The 21393-nt window shown below is 39.4% G+C and overlaps 1 protein-coding gene across 1 annotated transcript in view; it reads left to right on the top strand.

Annotated features, from left to right (window-relative positions):
* wu:fl23c11 (interleukin-17 receptor C) overlaps positions 1-15769 on the top strand; it is a 21951-nt gene extending 6182 nt beyond the window's left edge. The window contains exons 3-13 of the mRNA XM_056241420.1: positions 511-625; positions 742-774; positions 1671-1813; positions 1898-1960; positions 2519-2570; positions 8057-8280; positions 9908-9961; positions 10047-10118; positions 10161-10365; positions 11052-11090; positions 15030-15769. Coding sequence (XP_056097395.1) covers positions 511-625; positions 742-774; positions 1671-1813; positions 1898-1960; positions 2519-2570; positions 8057-8280; positions 9908-9961; positions 10047-10118; positions 10161-10365; positions 11052-11090; positions 15030-15769 — 1740 coding nt within the window. The remainder of the gene's footprint in view (positions 1-510; positions 626-741; positions 775-1670; positions 1814-1897; positions 1961-2518; positions 2571-8056; positions 8281-9907; positions 9962-10046; positions 10119-10160; positions 10366-11051; positions 11091-15029) is intronic.
* The last annotated feature ends 5624 nt before the right edge of the window (positions 15770-21393 follow it).

Genomic DNA, 21393 nt, shown 5'->3' with positions numbered 1-21393 from the left:
TTTGCTCACCTGTCTAATAAAGCTGTCGAGTCGTGACTCGTCGTGAAGCTCTGTCGAGTCCGAGTTAGTCGCGGACGCTAGCTCTCGGCATCTCACAAACGCCACGCTGATATTGATCCTCATTTTAGTTCTCCTTGTTTGTCCCAAAGTCTGCTTGCCATGGTCTATGTTTGAAAGAAACAAGAACTGCGTGCCGCTAAACGTTACGCGCCATGGTTACGTCATGGCTATGGCAGTATGAATGGAAACCGAGGATAGCGCGGATATTGCGTCATTGACAGGCGACATTTTTTTCCGGGACGGCCACTTGTTTAAAATTGGAATTTCTCTGAAATAAAAAATCTTTGGAGACTTTTGGGATATTGTAAGTACACAATTGCAGGAAATATGTGCAAGTGATTTTTGGATATTTTATTACAAAATTCTTACATATTGTACCTTTAACACTGGGGTTTTAGCTGTGTATATCTGTCTGTCTGGAGCTGATTGTTCAGGTGTGTGTGTGTGTAGGTGTGGATGTCTTTAGTGGTGGAGATACCGGCGGCAAAGCTCGGCAGTGTTGTTGTAGTCCATTCTTCATACACAAACTCCACTAAACATGTGAGGATCCCTTCAAAAGAGGAAGGTAAATATGCTGCAAAACACTCACACTCACTTTCACTTATCATAAGTATCTGAGACAAATACAAATACTGATTAACATTAATTAACGGATGGCACCAACACATTTTTCTCTTTCAGTGTGTAAGGATTTAGAAGCCATCTACTGTAAAGGTGAGTTAACCGTTATCCACTTTACACGTCTAGTTTAGTTCACTGGCAGTGTGTGACAGTAGAAAGCTGCAGATCACGTGTATCCTGATGAAGGTTGAGTTCACACTTTCAGTCCAAATCCGATTATTTGTGAATCTGATCTAAAGTTATAGGCGTCCACACTGTGTATCACAACTGTTCAGATCCGATGTGTGTGTCCGTGCAGCTCTATCGTTTTCTGGAATATCTGCATTGGATTCTATGGCAATGACGTTGCGTTGGTAGGAATACGCCAAAAACAACAACAACCGCTACATGGAGGGTTTTGCATTCAGATGTTGTCTTATTTTAATTTTACAACATGTAAATGTGTATAATGTGGAGGCTGGTATAATGGCTTTTTCTGCGCTGTCGCCACCGGTTTCATAATACGTCTCCGTTATATTGTCATTTTCTGCTCGTCCGACTCAGCATTGTTTAGACTTTCAGCATGATTCCTATAACGTCTGACGTGACGTGACAAAGTCACATAGACCATGCAAAATCTGATCAGAGCGCACAGACTGAAACGGATTTCCAGAAATGCGATTTGAATAGGATTTCAAACCAAAATGGATTTGTAAAAATTAAATATTTTTGTGATTTTTTTTTTTTTTTTTTTTTGCTGTTCACAAAAATCGGATTTGGACTGACAATCTGAACGAAGCCGAAGTGTATAGACTGAAGACTAGTTCACAACTTCATCAAGCAGCCCTGAATCAAACTCTAATGGCAGAATGGCATCTAAAATAAGTTACCAGTGATCCATTATGGAAAGGTTTACCCAAAAGTGACGATTCGTGTCACTGGTTCTGGTTCTGTGTCATATATCTGTGGTCCATCTGTGACGTCTTCTCATTGGCTGCTGTGGTTTCCAGTCGCACCCAGGCTACACAGAAGAACTGACCATGTGACAGGGGCAATAACACTATATGTGGCTGATGCAGAGAAATGGAGATCCCAAGAGTTCAACGCATGCCAGAGGCGGGACAGGAACGGACTCTGTCTTAAGGTGGAATGGGTACGTCACACTGATCAATCACACACTTAATTGGTTCATTTAATTTGTTTTAACTTCCCTTTCTGTCTCTTCCTTAATATAAAGAATAACACCAGCCATGAGTTTGAGATTTCCCAGGGATCTGTCGCCCCCTGTCTGTGCTTTGAGGTAATGGCAACAAATGTTTATTTCTCTTAATGAATTAAAGGGTTAGTTAGTAGGGTATTAATGACTCTCCCTCATGTCGACCCAAGCCCGTCAGACCTCCGTTCATCTTCAGAACACAGTTTAAGATATTTTAGATTTAGTCCGAGAGCTTTCTGTCCCTCCATTGTAAATGTATGTACGGTGTACTGTCCTCGTCCAGAAAGCAAATAAAGACATCATCAAAGTAGTCCATGTGACATCAGTGGGTTAGTTAGAGTGTGTTGAAGCATCGAAAATACATTTTGGTCAAAAAATAACAAAAACTACGACTTTATGCAGCATGAACTAACCCTTTAATAACCAGATAAATAGAAAAGCATCATATACGAAAGTCATGCATACAAACATACAGAATAAAGAGGTTATATTAGTAACACTGTCTGGAGATCGGAAGTTATATAAACTTGTGAACAGTTTGTAAAAACTGCCTAGCAAGAAAGTAAATCTAAGTGGAAAGCTAGTTTTATTATTATTGTTGTATTTTTCCTTGATGTTTATTCTCTTTCTCCATTTGCATAGATTTGGGGGAACTTTCCTCGGACAGAGTATTGTCCGTTTTTGAACGAAACAGGTATGGCATTCCCTTCCTACTTTGAATACTGACACACCATGTTTTTAAAGGAAAATTAAGGGAATTTTCAGAGTATTCAGCTGGATCTTGGTATAGTCAAAGAGTTTTCAGGCTGGAAGTGGCTTTCCCACTAAACTTTCCCACTGAAGTCTTGCACCCGGGAACAATACAAGTCGACACCAAATTTAGCATAGAAGTGTTTCCTACTAAAGCAAGGTGGTATTTGACTCCGGTAAGCGTATCCATAGCAGACTGGTGGCAATGGCCTTGGACTGCATCATGCCCAGTGCATTATGGGTGTTGAAGTTTTCCTACCTATTTGGCAAAAGGAAAGAAAACTTGCCAGAACGTTCGCGGTCCGCTGGCTCAGTACATAACACTAGCCGTTTCCATTAACCTTTAAATTGCTCAAATTGAAATTGAGAATTGAAAATACGTGCAATGGAAACATGTCAATTTCGCAAAAACTCCCTTATTTCGCAAAAAAAAAAATGTCCACTCACATGAGGGGCTTTTTCAGTCAATTCGAAAAAGGAATATTTCGCAAAACTGAACCAGAAAGCCGGACCCGTCCCACTTCCTTCAAACGGGATATGAGCTCTTGTCTTCTGGCAGAAGGCACAGAATCCCCAAAACTAAATTGAACCGTTTTAAATACTCTTTCGTAGAGTACTCTTTCCACCTCAATGAAAATTGTACATAGACTTGTACGCTGAGGTCTGGGAAGTGTGCAATAACTTGGTGTTCTGCTTGTTGTAATGTGTTTTTATTTCATTTTTTGGTTTAACCTTTTTTTGGATGTTTTATGAGTGTGTATGTCTTTAGCTGTTATTTGTATTTTACATGCATTTATTGTCTGTAAGGGCAGCTACTATCCACTACACACTCTTGAGTCCATGACAAATTAGGGGACAATAAAGTATCTTCTATTCTATTCTAAACAGTTTTTGCACATTTACAGTCACATGACGTACGTAGCAGTCGATCCGTCTTTAAAGATGATGCGGTATGTTTGGACAGAAGACTAGACCGAGTTCTTTATTAAACTCATTATTATTAACAACAAAGAAATGCCTCAATTGATCAAGATTGTAACTTTTCTCTTTTTGTTTTTCGATTTAGCTACTAATGAGGGTTTATCACACAGATCAAAAAAACTGTTTAATAAACTTAAGCAAACATTCTACCAACTTTTGATTCTTTTAAGGTGTTTTATTCCCCCAATGCTGGCACTTTTGGATAATTATTCAAATGAAAGACTAGAAAAACATTGTCTTTCATTTCACACACAAAAAAAAAACAATAATCTTAAGGTTCTTATCTGAGATGAAGTTCTGTCCCGTGAAAGTTAAATGCAACTTGATGAAAAGATTGAGTGCGCTGAAATACTTCTCTCTTCTGTAGCATTGTCCATTTCGGCTGGACACAACCAACAAAAACAAATCCACTCCAGGCCAACATCCTTTTTAACCCATCCTAACTTACTTGTTTCCCAATTCACCCTAAGCCGTGAGTAAATGATCAGTTCTTACATTGAGCTTAAAACCCCAAGGTTTCTCAATAAGTCACTTTCTAGAGGTAGCCACCAAGAAACATAAGCTCCCACTACCCAAACTGACTGACTTCTTCATGTCAGCTTTCCCCTTGTATGCCAAACAGGTGAGCCTGTATAGCGCCCTCTAACGGCTTGTAGTGTTTCTACACCATTTCATTCTTTCATTACAAAAATAACTGTTACAGATTTTTCATTCTGTTACAAGATCTTGATAGCCTGACTTCGTCATACTCATATTCTAGTCCAGTGGCGTAACTATCGGTAAGCAGGGTACGCGGTTGCTTACGGGCCCGGACCAATCAGGGGCCCGCTTGACTGGAAGATATTGATTGACAGCCGGGGCCCCCTATCGCATATTACTACTTTTAGTTTGATCGCATTTTACTTTATCACGATTTTGTTTTAAATATATAATGATAACAACATATTTTACAGATCATTAAATACATGTGTGAAACGAACAATCATGGATTTTGGTGTAATTTGTTTTGAGCTGGGACTGGGGAATCCCCGGGTCGGCTGTTTAACGTTACACGCGCGCGCCACTTCATGCGTTTTCTCAGATCGGATAGCTACTGATTTATCAAAACGATTCCATTTACAGCTGGTCACATAAATGTGTTTTTGCAAAACAGATATAAATCCGATCTTCAATTTCCGCGCTATATCATATTTTATGTCCATTTTGCCGATTTTGAGATTTTTTGACGGATATAATGTCCAGGTTCATTTCCGTATACAGCATGCTTCACATTATCTAAATGACCAATGAAAAGTTGTGAAATCATGTCATCTGATTTTCACGTATATCCATTTGGTGTCAAAGCTGTCAATCACGCCGCGTATCTCCCACCCTGTGGATGCATTTCGCCGCGGATTCGAAGCACTGCTACTTGGGCGCAGAGATATCACGCAACACCTGAAATAAAGCTTGCCACAAAGAACCGGCGAAAGTAATGATTATGCATGAAACATTTGAATTGTTGATAAAGTTGACGATACAGACTCGCCATCTTCGCAGTAGTGAACGCGCCTATAGAGAGAAATGCACACTTCATATGAAGTGCTTATTTATTAATCCAGGCAAATTTGTTGATGAAACATTGATTAAAATGAAGATACAATTTATACAAAACGAAATAAAATTTAAAGAAAGGCTTTCTACAAAACAAAACTTAGTAGATCAAAATCTGACCCATTCCAAATGTTTTCCGATATAGGCCTAATTGGTCATCTTATGATCCTCTTACTCATCTCATGCGGTTCCGTTTTCATATAGCCTAATCAACATATATGAAATAATAATAAAAAAAACATTGTATTATTTAAACATAAATATGAAACGTTAACGTATGTTTAAGTTTTTTAACTTATAAGCGTCACACCGCTCCGCTTTGCTCACATGCTAATAATCAAACAATACCCAGCGATCTTCGAATATTATTTTTGCTTGAAAATTTCGTTTTGTATAAATTGTATCTTCATTTTAATCAATGTTTTCATCAACAAATTTGCAAGCTTTATTTCAGGTGTTGCTTGATAGCTGATCTCTGCGCCCAAGTAGCAGTGCTCCGACTGTGCTTCCCCCTCATAGTATCAGTCTATCATTGCCATGTCAGTGTATTGATTCATTGTCCCTTCATAGTTTGCAAGAGACATATAATAAACTGACCGTATTAATAAACTGAGACGCAGGCTGTTTAATAAACTGAGCGTAGCCTATTCATCTGTCAATATTTCATATTGACAGATGAATAGGCTACGCTCAGTTTATTAAACAGCCTACGTCTCAGTTTATTTTTTACGTTTTCTACGTTTCAGTTTATTGCAAATTTGTTGATGAAAACATTGATTAAAATGAAGATACAATTTATACAAAACGAAATCGGAAAAACGCGTATCGACCACCGTTACTGTAAAATATGCACGTATGTCCATTTAAACTCAATTTTGGTCAAATGTGGATTATATCATTACACTGGCAAGAATATGGTTACATTTAAAGTTGTCGTACCAAGTATGACAACGCTACGTTCAACTGCTTTTGAAATTACGTGTTTTTTTCACTTCCTGAAAAGTAACCGTTTTGGACATAGGCCTACGTGAGTTTCATCGGGCAGCGACGATATGCAGATTTAATAGAGTTCACGTCACCGAAAGCAACAGATAAGCTGCATTTTATTGATCATCAGCTAAAATGTCTAAATCGTAGACCGCAATTAGAGAGAGCGGCAACAGTACTGGTAAGATCATTTCGTTTCTTTACTTTTAATGAAGATGATTGTGTGTTAAGCGAGCGTCTGCGACTTACTTTCACTTTGATTTGCGATAGTTTGTGCGTTGGCTTGATGAATAGATGCTCATCTGCGGTGATGCGTGTTGTTGCAGAAGCGTCGTCATATCTGACTATGACATATAGCCTATAACACGCTCTCACACATTTTTATTTTTTTTTAGCATTTTTAGAGGAGTAAAATTGACATATGTGGTTTCAACAACCAGATGTATTTACACTTGTCCAGTGTCGTCTGGAATGCGGCCCAGAACACCTCCTGAAGTGGTTTGAGCGACCGGATTCAAATCCGTCTCGAATGCGTTTCGAAGGGAATTTACACCTGGTCTTTTCACGATCGGATAGCTATACGATCACAGAAAAAGCATGAAGTGGCCAGGTGTAAACAGTTCCTTGCGTATTGCATGCAAAAGCCTACTCGTGGACATTGCGTCATCACGTGTTGTAGTAGGGGGCCCGCCTTGATAATCCTGCATAAGGGCCCGGTGTTGGCTCGTTACGCCACTGTTCTAGTCAGAATGTGAGTCTGATGCTGCTCCATAGGGCTTTGATTATGAGGCGTGTCTTAACCGAACCAGGAGAAAGAACTCTGCACTCAATTGGATAGACCTACAACCAATCAGAGCAACGCAGTAAGTGACGTATGTTGAGCTACACATAGTTGTCAACAGAACTCAACTACACGCACGCTGGAAGAAGTAAAATAACGAGTGTTGCTTCTTTTACTTGGTCCTCCATGAGTGCGACCAAAGGAGAAACCACAGCGACCACAGGGCTTTCAGTGCGTCCCATCTTCTTAGTTACCATCGGAGCCAGCTGATAAATTCAACTTTTGCCGAATCCCGTAGGAAGGACGGCAAACACATCTTTCCGATCGACAAATGCCTTGATTGCAGTTCTCTGTTCGTCTTTTAAAATGAATGCGCTGTCGATTTCTTCCACAACAGACGCGATAGTGGAATCTCTACATCTCAGTTCTCCAGCGGCGGCCATCTGTGAGGGAAACCAGTTCAACCCAAGCGCTCCATCTCTGAGGGAAACCAGTTCAACCCAAGCGCTCCATCTCTGAGGGAAACCAGTTCAACCCAAGCGCTCTTTGATAACGCGATGATTACGCAACTGCAGATCATCTGTCCATCATCGTATAAAGCCCGCCCTGGCAATTTGATTGGCCCGACGATTTCTGAACCGATCATAATTACTCCTCAATGGATCGAGTCCAGACCGAACTTCCAGACCAAAAAATGTTGTGTGCGGGGTTCAGGCTGGCATCCAGGCTAGGGTCTTGAAGCAGAAGGAGTGAGAAACACTCATATGAGCCGCTCTCAGTGTAAGCGTCTTTCCTTGTCATTAATGCTTGGAAAACACACATACGTCTCCTTTGGTTAATAATAATGGCCAGTGCAGTGGCTGAGATATACGTAAACCTACCAGCATGACTTTTGGAACGTCTTATCGCAAAAGGAAAAAATTGCATTTTAGTCGCATAACATCGGTTCCTGGAAACGCCGTAATTTTACAATAGTTTTTTATCGACATTCAGGAAATATCACACAAGTTTTTCGCAAATCTGTAATGGAAACCCGACTGGTGTAGTCTGACTTAATCTGCAGAGTATGACTGTTACACTCTCCGCAGCCTCAGTGTCCAGTGTGTCGGTGTCCGTGTCCGAGGCTGAAGCTCGTGACCAGCGCCCCGCTCTGCTGTGGATCCTCACGGGCTCCTGCCGGCTCCAGGCTCAGCTGTGGCTGTGTCGGAGGAGCTCAGGCCTGGACACCAGATGCAATGCGCTGAACACCAGATCTCATGTGCACATCTACCCGAACAACAGCTGGACCCAGACCTCAGACCGCAGGCGCTGGGTGGGGAACTGCACTTCAGATGTCTAATATGGTGTGGGACAAGTTAGATGGTGGAGTTTAATATTTGGGGTTCAGATCAGTATCCTATGGAAGCTTGTTTCCGCCACAGAATAAAAAATAAAAAAGGTAATTGCGACTTTTCATTTCACAATTCGGACTTTTTTTTCTCACAATTGCGCGATATTTGTATTATAATTGTAATTATATATATATATTGAAATTTTATAATTGTATTATAAAGTCAGAATTGCGAGATGAAGAGTTGCAATTGCGTGTTATCAAGTCAGAATTGTGAGGTATAAACTCGCAATTGCAAGACAAAGTCAGAATTGCGAGTTCTGAGAAATCTCGCAATTCTGAGGAAAAAAGTCAGTCTTTTTTGACTTAGAATTGGACTTTATAACTCGCAATTGCTTAATGAGTTTATATCTCACAATTCTGAGAAAATATGTCAGAATTGTGAGATATACATTAAACCCAAATTGCATTTTAAGTTAGAATTGCGAGATGTGAACTTAGAAAAAGTTAGAATTGCGAGTTTATATCTCACAATTCTTACTTTATATATAACACGCAATTGCGACTTTATATATCGAAATTCTGACTTTATAACACACAATTGCGTATTATAAAGTCAGAATTGCGAGATATAAACTCGCAATTGCAAGACAAAGTCAGAATTGCGAGTTCTGAGGAAAAAAGTCAGTCTTTTTTGACTTAGAATTGGACTTTATAACTCGCAATTGCTTAATGAGTTTATATCTCACAATTCTGACTTTATAATACGTCAAATTGTCAAATGTCAAATTGCGTTTTAAGTCAGAATTGCGAGATGTGAACTTGTAGTTGCGAGAAAAAGTTAGAATTGCGAGTTTATATCTCACAATTCTTACTTTATATATAACACGCAATTGCGACTTTATATCTCAAAATTCTGACTTTATAACACACAATTGCGTGTTATAAAGTCAGAATTGCGAGATACAAACATGCAGTTCTGAGTTTAATTCTCACAATTGTGAGTTTATATCTCACAAGTCTTACTTTATATCTCACAATTCTGAGAATTAAAGTCAGAATTACGAGTTGTAAACTCGCAATTGTGAGATAAAAAGTCGCAAATATCTTTGAAAATGTTTTATTCTGTGGCAGAAACAAGCATCCATACTATCCAAACAGTAACTGTAAGCAGGAATAATAGTGAGGCTTGACTAACACAACTTATAAGAGGTAAACACAACTTATATGGTTCTGTATAACTGTATAAACAGGAGAAAATTGGTTACACTTTATTTTAAGGTGACTGTTACAGTGTAATTACACAAATAGGTACTGAGGAATATTAATAAAATTATATATTAATAAAATGTACTTACTATACTGTAGTTATACATTTAAGCACTGAGTAATAATAATTAATTTATAGTTTTTACTATAGTAACTACATGTAACCTGTAACGGACACTGTAAAATAAAGTGTTGCCTTATTTAGGGTTTGGATTAATTTGTAGTTATGCATAATTTAATGTTATTTCTATAGTAAGTACATTTCACATTTTGACCTTAGAATAAAGTGTTACTTTATATTTACTTCTCTAACACGTATCTCTTCTTTCATCCACTGCAGCAGTTACGAGGAGAGTTTCTACAAGTGGAACGTCATCCTCTATTGTGTGTTCAGGTACCTAATAAACTTCTTCATCATGTTTACAGTTCACTTCTGGTGTGTGTTTTGGGAAACTGGCAGTGTTTTGTCTCTTGTCCAGGTTAAAGTGGCGGGAATGGACGGCTTCGTGGGACCAGTGTGTCCGTTTGAAGGCAAGCACTCGCATCCCTCAGTTCTGATGAGCGAGCAGAATTAATGTGCCATAATACTTCAGTACTACAACATAACGCATTGCAGATATAATGCAGATTGTGATGTAATAACGACTCTCCCTCTGTGTTCTTGTGTGTGTGTGTGTGTGTGTGTGTGTGTGTGTGCTGCAGTGAAGAGGGCTCACTGGATCTTCCCGCTGGTGTTGTGTGTTCTGCTGGTGTGCCTGTCAGTGCTGGGAGCCTATGCAGTGCAGGGAACACTGAAGAGTGAGCATTACACACACACACACACACACACACACGTTTATTTTGCTATACTTGTGAGGACATTCCATAGGCGTAATGGTTTTTATACTGTCTAAACTGTATATTCTGTCCCCATACACTAGTAATCATATCCATCACACACACACACACACACACACACACACACACACACACACACACACACACACACACACACACACACTAACCCGACCCCTAAACCTACCCATCACAGGAAACTTTATGCAATTTTAATAAAACACTGGTTAGAATGTTTTTAAAGCCATTTTAAATATGAGGACTAATGAAATGTCATCATAAATCACGTTCACATTATGATGATGATTATGACAAGTTTAATACCCATGTCATTATACCAGTTTCTGTCCTCATAAATCACACACACAGACACACACACACACACAAACAGACCAGAGGATATTTATTTCATTGAAATATCATATATCTTAAATATGAAATATGAAATATAAGAACAATTAAATATCTTATACATTGCCATAAAACAAACAAGGTGGGGAAATGTATTTCATTGTATTGGAAATAATGTCACATTGTCAAAATAATTTTTTTTTGTGCACAATATAAATCTTATTTTTATTGTTTTGATTTTTGGGTAAAATGTATCTGTGAGCGGAAGTGTGAATCCCCCTTCTCTCTCTGTATGACAGGCTGGGTGTTCAGATGGCTGAAGCTGGATGATGTGAACGGTGAGTTTCCTTCATGATCTCACCTCGCACGCCACAATCATAAAAATTCACAAACGCAAATCAGTTCTGAATGGATCTCTTCCCCAATCGGCTCTCCCTAACATTTTCGTCTAGTTTTTATTCGTTGACGAAAATGTCAATAAATCTTCGTCATAGTTGTCGTCATTTAAAACTGGTTTTTATTTAGTTATCGTCTCATTGTCGTCTGTGAAAAAATGTCGTTGACGAATATAATGACGGAAATTATTCGTCAACGAAATTAACACTGCTGCCAACTTCTCTGAAATGTCTTTGGAGACGGCTTATGGTAAAGAAATGAACATTCAATTCACGGGCGACATTTCTGCAGTCAGCATGCCAATTGCACGCTCCCTCATAACTTGCGACATCTGTGGCATTGTGCTGTGCGCTAAAACTGCACATTTTAGAGTGGCCTTTTATTGTGGACAGCCCTAAGGCACACCTGTGCAGTAATCCTGCTGTGTAATCCGCATCTTGATGCGCCACACCTGTGAGGTGGACGGATGATCTCGGCTCAGGAGAAGTGCTCACTAACACACATTTAGACAGATTTGTGAACAATGTTTGAGAGAAATAGGCCTTTGTGTACATAGAAAAAGTCTTAGATCTTTGAGTTCAGCTCATGAAAAATGGGGGCAAAAACAAAAGTGTTGCGTTTATAATTTTGTTCAGTGCAGTGATGGAGTACTCGAGTCCTGGACTATATATATATCAAATTGGACTTGAGCATTCATCAAATGAATGACGTTGTTTCTGACTAAATAGGTTATAAAAGTTTGATATAAGATGTTACACTTTTCCTGTTTCGGGGTCCAAGACCGGCCGTGATCTATTTTTTCCCTCACAGACACTGCTACCGCTCGCTCTCCTCGCTTGACAACACACTCACTGACGTCACTCACTTTACGCCGCATTCTCGTGAGAGAGATAACGCAACACTCATTTAACACTAGATAAGTTCCTCTACATCTAATCAGCCATTTCGATTTCGGCACGCTTTGCAGCAGCTGAGCTGACCCATAAGGAGCGAACGTACAGTGACGTGACATCACTGCCAGGTTTAAACTGTGCTTTCGTGCTATTGCTGGCGCTGAGCCAAAGTCGGACGCGCTCAGCGCTTAATCCCGCTTATCATACAATAACACAATTATGTTTATTTTAGCTAACAAACTAGACGGCGACCTTGACTATGTCACACATCGCAACCACTCTTTTCCTGCGGAGTTACAACTGCTTATAGCACTGCATTTTCTGTTTTTTTTGCCGCAGTTACATCGGGATTTAGTTTGCTTTTCAAAAATTCAAAATTGTTTTTCTTTTACCATATTCGTCAAGAAGAATGCATTTCTCCTCCTCAGTCCAAGTAGGCTTTCTTTTTTGTTTTCTTTATCCATTCCAGTTGACTGATCATCCAAAAATGTATTTAAACAATTAACAATTATCGTGCCACAGCTAGTTGACAATGATTTGAACTAAGGTCAAAGGCAATTCTAGTGATATCATACACATTTCTAGCTGCAAGAAAGAGTGCCTGAAAAATGTTGCTTGATTTGGCTTAAGTGTATATAATTTCGACTCGGACTCGAACACGGGACTCGAGACTCGACTCGGACTTTAACTCAGGTAATGGTGACTCGACTTGGACTCGACTCGGACTTTGGTGACTCGGACTCTTCTTTGGTGACTCGGACTCGAACACTGGAACTCGAGACTCGACTCGGACTCGATAGTTGGTGACTCGACTACAACACTGGTTCAATGTATATCTGTCTAGTTTCTTTTCCCCTTTTGTTATGTTCGGAGATGATTCACTAACACACACACACACACTGACTGAGTCCTCCACACGGGCGACCCGCTAATATGTGATGCAACAGGTGGAATAATATTTACGTGTCGGTTGCGTTGTGGGTGCGGATCGGACGCGCGGTTTCAACTCAATTCGGCTATTTCAACTATTTGACTATTTCAACTCAATTCAGTGCATTTGACTGACAGCTGCTTTCAAATGGTCTCGTGCTTATTTGTGTTCGCTCTGTCTGAAGACCGCTAAAGGCTTCTAATTACAGCAGGATTTGCAGCGCTGAGCTTGTAGCCAATCGCGCTGAATCTGATTGAAAGCTATAGTGATTATAATAAAGGGAGCGCACTTTGCTCGCTTTATGTATTTAATATATTAACAATTTGAATGAACGTTTTAGCCTATTTTTCGTGCTGCTACAAAGAGGACCAGCGGCCAGGTAAACACAGCCGAGTTTCAGAAGAGACGACCGCATTTAAATGCAGAGCGAATCTGCTAAAATATTTACTAGCTTTAAGCTTACAGTTAGGCCTACTAAAACATTCTTTGTTCTATTATTTTATTGTGTCGTTTAATGTAATGTTTAATTAATTGCATCGGTTTAGAATGCCTAATGTTAGGTTTATTGCTTGCGTTAGGCTATATGAGGAAATGATTTTTCAGGGTATCCGCGGGGTCTTGAAAAGTATTAAAAGTTGATAAATCAATTTTGGGAAAATTAAGACCCTTACAAAGTATTTAAAAGTCTTATCACGTCTTTATAAAGTCTGAAATTTTGAAAGTATTTTTTCTGAATTAGCTGTCCAACAGTTTGAGTCCCAAAAACATCGTAAAAGTGTGTGAATTTAGTCATTTTTATTAAAAAAACGAAGAACTGAGGCACATGTCAGCATGATTGTTGTTGAGGGTGGAGCAAAGTTTTGTTTTGTTTTTTAATAAACTTTGCTTTGATTTACTATCCCAGCCTATTTTTTTTTCATTCATTTTTTTATCAGAGTGGTCCATAGTCTTTATCACAAACTAAAACTGTTAAGTTAAAAGTATCACTGATGTAAATGGTTACAGCTTGAAGTGGCGGTGAGGTATTAAAAAATATTGAGAAGGTCTTGAAAAAGTCTTGAAAAGGTATTAAAATTAACTTCAAGATTCCTGCATATACCCTGTTTTTGTTTAACGTTACCTCATGTAGGAGATTAAATGCGGGTGTGATTCGGGTCGTGATTTTTATGTCAAACTTATGTAAAATTAGTGTTTCTGTCGGATATCGGATCTGGTGTTCTGTTAATTACTACGGGTTGGGGTTTATCAAACAGGACTCGTGCAGGACATTTCAGGTTTCAAAAGCATTAAATTATTAATCCTGCAAGAAAAATAAATGTTAGTTATGATTAATTTAAAAAACCCATCACAGTAGTTTCAGCGGTGTGTTTGCTGACGTTCATCTGACTTGGACTTAGAAAATTGTAATGTCCCCAAGAGGCCATTTGTTTTAGAGTACAGGCATATTGACACAAACATTATCCACATGCACAATGTCATAAATAAATAAATAAAACTACTTCACATTACTTCACATATATTCTCCAGTCATACCCCTCCCCACGCCTTGTTTGATTGGGTTATTGCCATGGGAATGAATGAGTTTTGGTTGGTTTTGACCTTAGGGTATCTATATCTACGACCAGAAGGGAGCGGCTTGAACTCCACTGAAAGTGGACGGGTTGTATCCATGTCTGCCTTCTGTGCCAATCTGCTCAGATATAGTTGGGACAGATCTACCTGTTGTTAACCAATGATTTTTCCACAGGTTTTAACAATCTTCCCCAATTTGTTATATACCAGCATACAATACAGTAGGAGAGAATACTCTCAATAAAGGACTTCACAATTTTGTTCTCAACAATAATTACGTTTTCTAAGAAAATACAAACGTTGTTGGCCCTTTTTAAAAACGGCATCAGTACACTGATCACAGGATAATTTATGATCAATGATAAGACAAAGACATTGGTACTCCGTCACCATCTCTATCACCTCTCCTTTTATCAGAGTCGGAGTGGGTGACGGAGCCCCATGTCTAAAATCAAAGACCAACTCTTGTCTGTGTGTTGTTTCAGCTGCGGTGTCGGGGGGTGTGGAGCTGCTTCTGGTGTGTCCTCCGGACTCAGACGCCACCGTGATCCAGCTAATGTGCCGTCTGGGCTCGAGTCTCTCCGCTCTCGGCTTCACCGTGTCTCTGGACTTGTGGAACCGCTCCGAGATCAACGCTCTGGGTCCGGTTCCCTGGCTGCACTCCTGTCTGGAGCGGGTGCGGCGGAGCGGAGGGAAAGCTGTGATGGTTCTGACTCCGGAAGCCTGCGAGCGGGCCGAGCCATGGGGCTGTCGGGGAGGGAAACCGGAAGAAGGTACGGGGGTCCAATCGTCAACGTGCTCCGAAGTCTTCGACGCATTGCTGAGCCGCGTTCTGGGAGACTATCTGCTGGGTCGTGCGGGAGAGCGCTTCGTGCTGGCGCAGTTCGACGGCCTGTGCACTGCCACGGCCCTGCCCGCGTTTCTCCGGGGACTGCCGTTGTTCAGCTTGCCTTCCCAGAGTCTGGACTTCATAACGGAGCTCACGCAGGGGGCTCGTCCGGGAGCAAGAGTGTGTGAGCGGTGGGAACGAGCGGGGGCGTTGAGGGCTGCGTCACGGGCGTTATCAGGAGCGCTCAGAGAGATCACGGGTGTCACAGGAGGACACACCTGTCCAAGGCTCTCTGAGGACGCCGGGACGGAGAACGGATGGGAAACCGTCCCACTGCGAGCAGAACAGTCACAGTCACTGCTTGACCCCAAAATAAGCACTGTAGGTTGGGTCTAAATTAATCTCAGCCAGACTTGAGGTCTGGTGCACGCCGAGCCTCATCTTGACCAAGAACCTCGTAAGGTACGGTCAGCAACATAGTGTCGGCCCAGATCTGGCCCACGTCTGATACATGTAGAATCCATTACCCCTTTTCCACCAAAGCATTTTGAGAGCCGGTTCGGAGCCGGAACCAGTTCTGTGTGTTTCGACAGCCAAAGAACCGGTTCTCGGCCAGGAAAATTGGTTCCAAAGCGGCGCCAACTCTTTGCTGGACTAGAACCATTCTTTTACCACGTCATGCTTACGTCCGGGGCTGGGGGCTGGGGGGGGGTTACTGTGACCAACAACACGACGGGAATGGGAAAGCTAAGACGTATGGCGACGCACACAGTGACGTAACGACGGCGTTCGCTGGGCTCTCTAGTCAGTGGAAAAACAAACCGGTTCTGAGAAGGTTCGCAATTGAACCAACTTTGAACCAGCACCAGTTCCGAACCAGTCCTTTTTTGGTGGAAACGAGGTACATGTGTACCAGATGTGGACCGGATGTGGGCCGACACTATGTTGCTGTCTGGGTTACCGCTGCTTGGCGAAATCATTTCAATAGGAATCTGCGTGTTTGGCCATTTTGCACAAGGGTAAAAAAAGTTCCCAATTCTGCTCATGTTCAGGTTGTTCACACGGATTCGCCAACATAAAGCTTGGTTTGAAAGTCACTTTTAACACTATTAATAATTCACCGCCCTGCATCGTATTTGCTGAATGAAATCCAATACTTCAGGGGCTCGACATTAAAGCTTGTCCACTTGTCCGGGACAAATGGATTTTTTGAAGGGGCAAGTGAAAGAGAATTTTACTTGCCGAGCTGGACAATAAGCTTGATTAAAACTTCAGTGACTAAAAACAACTAGTGAAACACCAAAATGCGAGAATGTTTCTGATTTTAGTGACTGTTTTTTGTTCTGTTTCAGCAGCGAAAATAGTTCCAAACAAAGATCACAGCAGCACTGAGCTCGTTTCATTACTGAACGATTCAGCGTTTTGAACGAATCAGTTCAGTCAAAGATTCAATGACCCATTCATAAACAATTGCATCATTCTCGAATGAATCAGCCGTTTGAACGAATCGTCTGAATGAATGGCTCAGTGACTCACTCATTAAGACTGCCGCCATCTACTGGCGGTTTAGTTTCACGTTTCTTATTTTATTTAAAAAAAATATTTTAAACAATCTCATAACATTATTTAATACAGTTGTAATTTTTCAGTGTATTTTTTTTCCTCCTACATTTAGCCAGAAATCTCCACTTTACAGTTATCTTATCTGTATTCTGAAGGTTTTTACAGAAGGGCTTGTTCATATATCATTTTCCTGATTTTATACAACATTTTATTCCTAAAAAAAATGGCGAAAATGTATTGATTTTTGGCTGTTGACAGTATTTTCTGATTTGTGGAGTGATAAATAGAGATATCCAAAATCCCCTCAGTAAAAACCTTAAAGACTCTAATATATAAAAAATAAACAAGAATTTTGAAGCTTCATCCAATGTTCAGATTTTTGTCAGATTTAGAAATGTATGCAAATTAGTGCATATTTAATTGGATAGCGCCTCATTTGCATATTTAAATATTAAATTTCAGAATACAAAAAATGTTAGCAATTATTAATGTAATTATCAACTGGTGAAGTATGGTGATATTTATTTAGTTGTTTTTTTTACCCTATGGGGTGTCTCGCCTTAAAGGTAAAAAATGACCTTGTGGTAAATATCACAAATATGCAGATTTAAAAATGTCAAAGCTTATATAACACTAATGAAAATATTGCTCAGAATAAATTATTTTTACACCGCAAAAAAATCCCTGTTTAACCTTAGTAACTTTTTTACTCGGACAAGTGAATGACCAATGAAGTCGTCTGAAGGACAAGCACAGGACGAGGCTTAGTGTCGAGCCCTGTACTCGTTTCTCACTCATTTTGGGTGCTGATTCCAGAAATAGAGCTGGTTTTGGTTTAGCACGTCACACTTTCTCACTAAATATGTGCATTTTGTAGCATTTTTGCTTATACAGTTTGTAAGGCTTCTATCGTCCCGTAATCACCAGAAGAAAAAGACCTGATTCCCATCTTTCTCCGAGCCATTTTGTTTCAATTCTCAGCCGATTTTCACATGTATACGACATTATTAGGTTAGAATAATGGCCAGTGACAGAAGAAAATGCACACATGAACCCGGATGTTGTCTGCGACATCTGTGGATGTTATTATATAGTAAGTTAAAGAAAAAAAAACGTATTTATGCTGTTAATGTTTGACATAGTATGTGTACATTATTTTCCACTCTTTTGCAGACTGCAAGTTTGGAATAATACTTCCTGGTACAGAGTCATGCATATATATAATATATATATATATTTTAGTAATGGAAAGTTTTTACTGATATTTTTTAACTCAGCATCATCGATTATGAAATATTAGGCCTTTTTTGCATTTTCATGATGCAGGGCTGTTAGAGGCGTGATCATGTGAAATATATTGTGCAGAATATCCTCTGATCATTGTTGTTAGAGTTACAGATACAGCCGGCCGAATGAACTCAGTCTGACATTGATGTGTAAAAATGTATATTGTATATGATATGTAAATATGCGTTATCTCAAGCTCAGTCTGCCGGATGGACCAGAGCTTGTTTTACACAAGGAAAACCACAACAGGCTTTTGCACACCTGAACTCTAAAGACAAATGCAAGAGAAGGGCAAGATTGTGAGAGAAGACACTTTCTTCTTTTGACTAGTAATTACATTTCCATACATACTGTAAAGCCACAAACACTGTATATAATAACTCAGAAGGTAATAATCTATATCTCTTATATAAGCTGTAACTGTAAGGCTTTCAGTCAGATGTCCGGTTGCATGAATGATTTGCCTTTTTTTCAATACTTTTTTTCCCTGGTTTTTGTGCCTATACAGTAAAAACGTGTGACAACTTGCCCCTATTGGTTTATGTACACTAATGTTTAACTTATTGTGAATTATAATTTTTTAAATGACCAATTTTAAAATTGCACTGAGGCGCACAATGTCATGAAAAGGAGTGATACAAATTATTCTATTATATATATATATATATATATATATATATATATATCATATCATAAAATAAATTATATATATAAAAGAAAAGAAAAATCAAATATGTAAAAACAATCAAAACAAAAAAGACAAAACATTACACATAGCCTTGGTATTATAAAAACATACAAGACCAACCACAGACTTCTTTATATACACACACACACACACACACACACACACACACACACACACACACAGAGCGACAGAGGTGTAAAGTCCAGGTTCAGAAAGTAAAAGCCCTCCTCAGTATTTTGTTCCCATCACCTGGATTTGCTAATAAGAAAAGAAAATATCAAATATGTAAAAAAAATACAAAAAATATTTACCATAACCATGTCATAACAATGTAAAAACGTTCTTTGATTAAGTAACTTTGAATTATTCTTTGATACCAACAAAATGCATATATATATATAAAAACAAATAATAAAAAAGAAAGAAAATGTTATATGTGCTTTGTATTGTAACATTATTAAGGAGGGGCTATGACGACACGCGATCCACACCTTTCATCTTGGCACACGGCGGTCTGTGATTGGCGCACAGAATCCTTCTGTAATGCTGATTGGCTGTTCACAGGAGGAGGCGGGACTTAAGCGCTCAGCTGCAGCATCGCTCACAGAATGAACTAGAAGAGCGAGCGGTGCTGGAGGTGTTTAATACAGCGATATAACGGCTCTTAAATATAACGTGTTTCTGTGGAAAAGATTTGGAGGCTGTTTACCACCCAAGCGAAGTGAGTATACAGAACATAAACCATGAAAGCATCTTGCGTCAGTATTCAAATGAGAGCTGGTGAATGCAACAATGTTTCAGGCTGGTCGCGTCGCCGGAGAAACATTTCTGCGATTAGATCCATCTAGTGTTGGTGAGCAATGCAATGAACGACATCGCTGATTTAAGAGTCGAGCTGTAATGTTGCATGATTATCTGAACTCTCAGTCAGTCAGTGGCCTGTGCATCAGCATCAGCATCACTCGCCTGGAGACGAGCTCGGGTCACACCGGAAGAGGAACTGATGCTGGGATTCAGTCGATTAAACATCTCAAATATAAACGTGTTTAGAAAAGCTGTTCTTAAAGCGGAGGCTGCCTTGCACATATGATCATATGGTTATGTCATGTTAGAAATATTATCCTTATATTGAAATGATTACAACAAGCTCAAGTTATAATTGTTGCCCAACCCTGTTTAACTGAATACATGACATTAACTGCTTTATTATATCTGCATATCACTGTCATATGGACGTACTTTGACACACTCATCTCTGGCTGAGAAGAGAATACTTCCTAAATTGCAACATTGAAACAAGCATTTTTTGGAAAGCTGCTTTGAAATTATATGAATAATAGGGCTGTGAAACGATTCATCGCTATTAATCGCACCTAAAATAAAAGTTTGTGTTTACTTTGTATAATCATTTGGTATATAGCCTATAAATACACACACATGCATGTGTATATTTAAGAAATATTTGCATGTATAAACTGTATATTTATATATAATTTATATAATACCGGTAGGCTATAATAAATATATTTATATATAAATGACACATTTCTCTTATATATATATATATATATATATATATATATATATATATATATATATATACACATGCATGTGTGTGTATTTATATATACAAAATAATTATACAAAGTACACACACACATATATTTTGTTACAATAATCACTTAAGACCAGCCGCTGCTGACAGAGACACGCGTCTCATTTTCTCACAACTATTTACGTTCATTTAAGACTTTATTTAACTCATTTAAGACCGCTCTTATGAGGATAATCGACAAAACTGACATTTTGGTATAATCGTGTGTGTTATTATTCGTTCAAGCGCAAAAGAGAACTTGATACTGGCGTCACATAAACCGGCCATCCACAGTCAGTCAGTGCGGGTTCTGTTGATTCGTCGCGTGTGAATGGGTTAACCCCTTCAGCTCAGGGCATGTGTACAGCTGTTTTAGGCGTGCGCCGATCCGATACTCATTATCGGTATTGCTCCGATACTGCCCATTTTTGCCGAATCGGGTATCGGCCAGACGAGACCACCCAAATCCGATATTGTGTACGTTATTGTTATACAACACAAAAGGCACAACAACATTATAAAGTAGTGCACCAAGTTTTCTGAAGCCATTCCATATAGTTTAATGTGAGGTACAGATTTAAGTCGTTAAATTCAAGTTCACCATTAAAGTGCTTCCAGTAATTCTCCATTCGGCACTTACAGGGTTAGGGTTAACCCACGCTCGGTTACGACAGTCGACACGATGAAACTCTCTCCAAGATGATTCAATGTTCCTATTATTATACTGTAGATCTGTTGATAATAAAGGTCTATGGTTTTGCATAAAGGACTTTATCTGGCTGGAGTTTCACACGTTACTTTCTCCCGGTGTCTGTTAGATCACAACACTGAGTAGAGAGCGATATAATCGTTCTTCACGCGCACATAACTGACATTTAAAACTGTTAA

The sequence above is a fragment of the Rhinichthys klamathensis genome, unplaced genomic scaffold (genome assembly GCF_029890125.1).
Source record: "Rhinichthys klamathensis goyatoka isolate OS25496 unplaced genomic scaffold, OSU_Roscu_1.1 h1tg000640l_1, whole genome shotgun sequence".
NCBI lineage: Eukaryota > Metazoa > Chordata > Actinopteri > Cypriniformes > Leuciscidae > Rhinichthys > Rhinichthys klamathensis.
The sequence above is the reverse complement of the archived record's forward strand: the minus strand, read 5'-3'. Positions and strand labels throughout refer to the sequence as shown.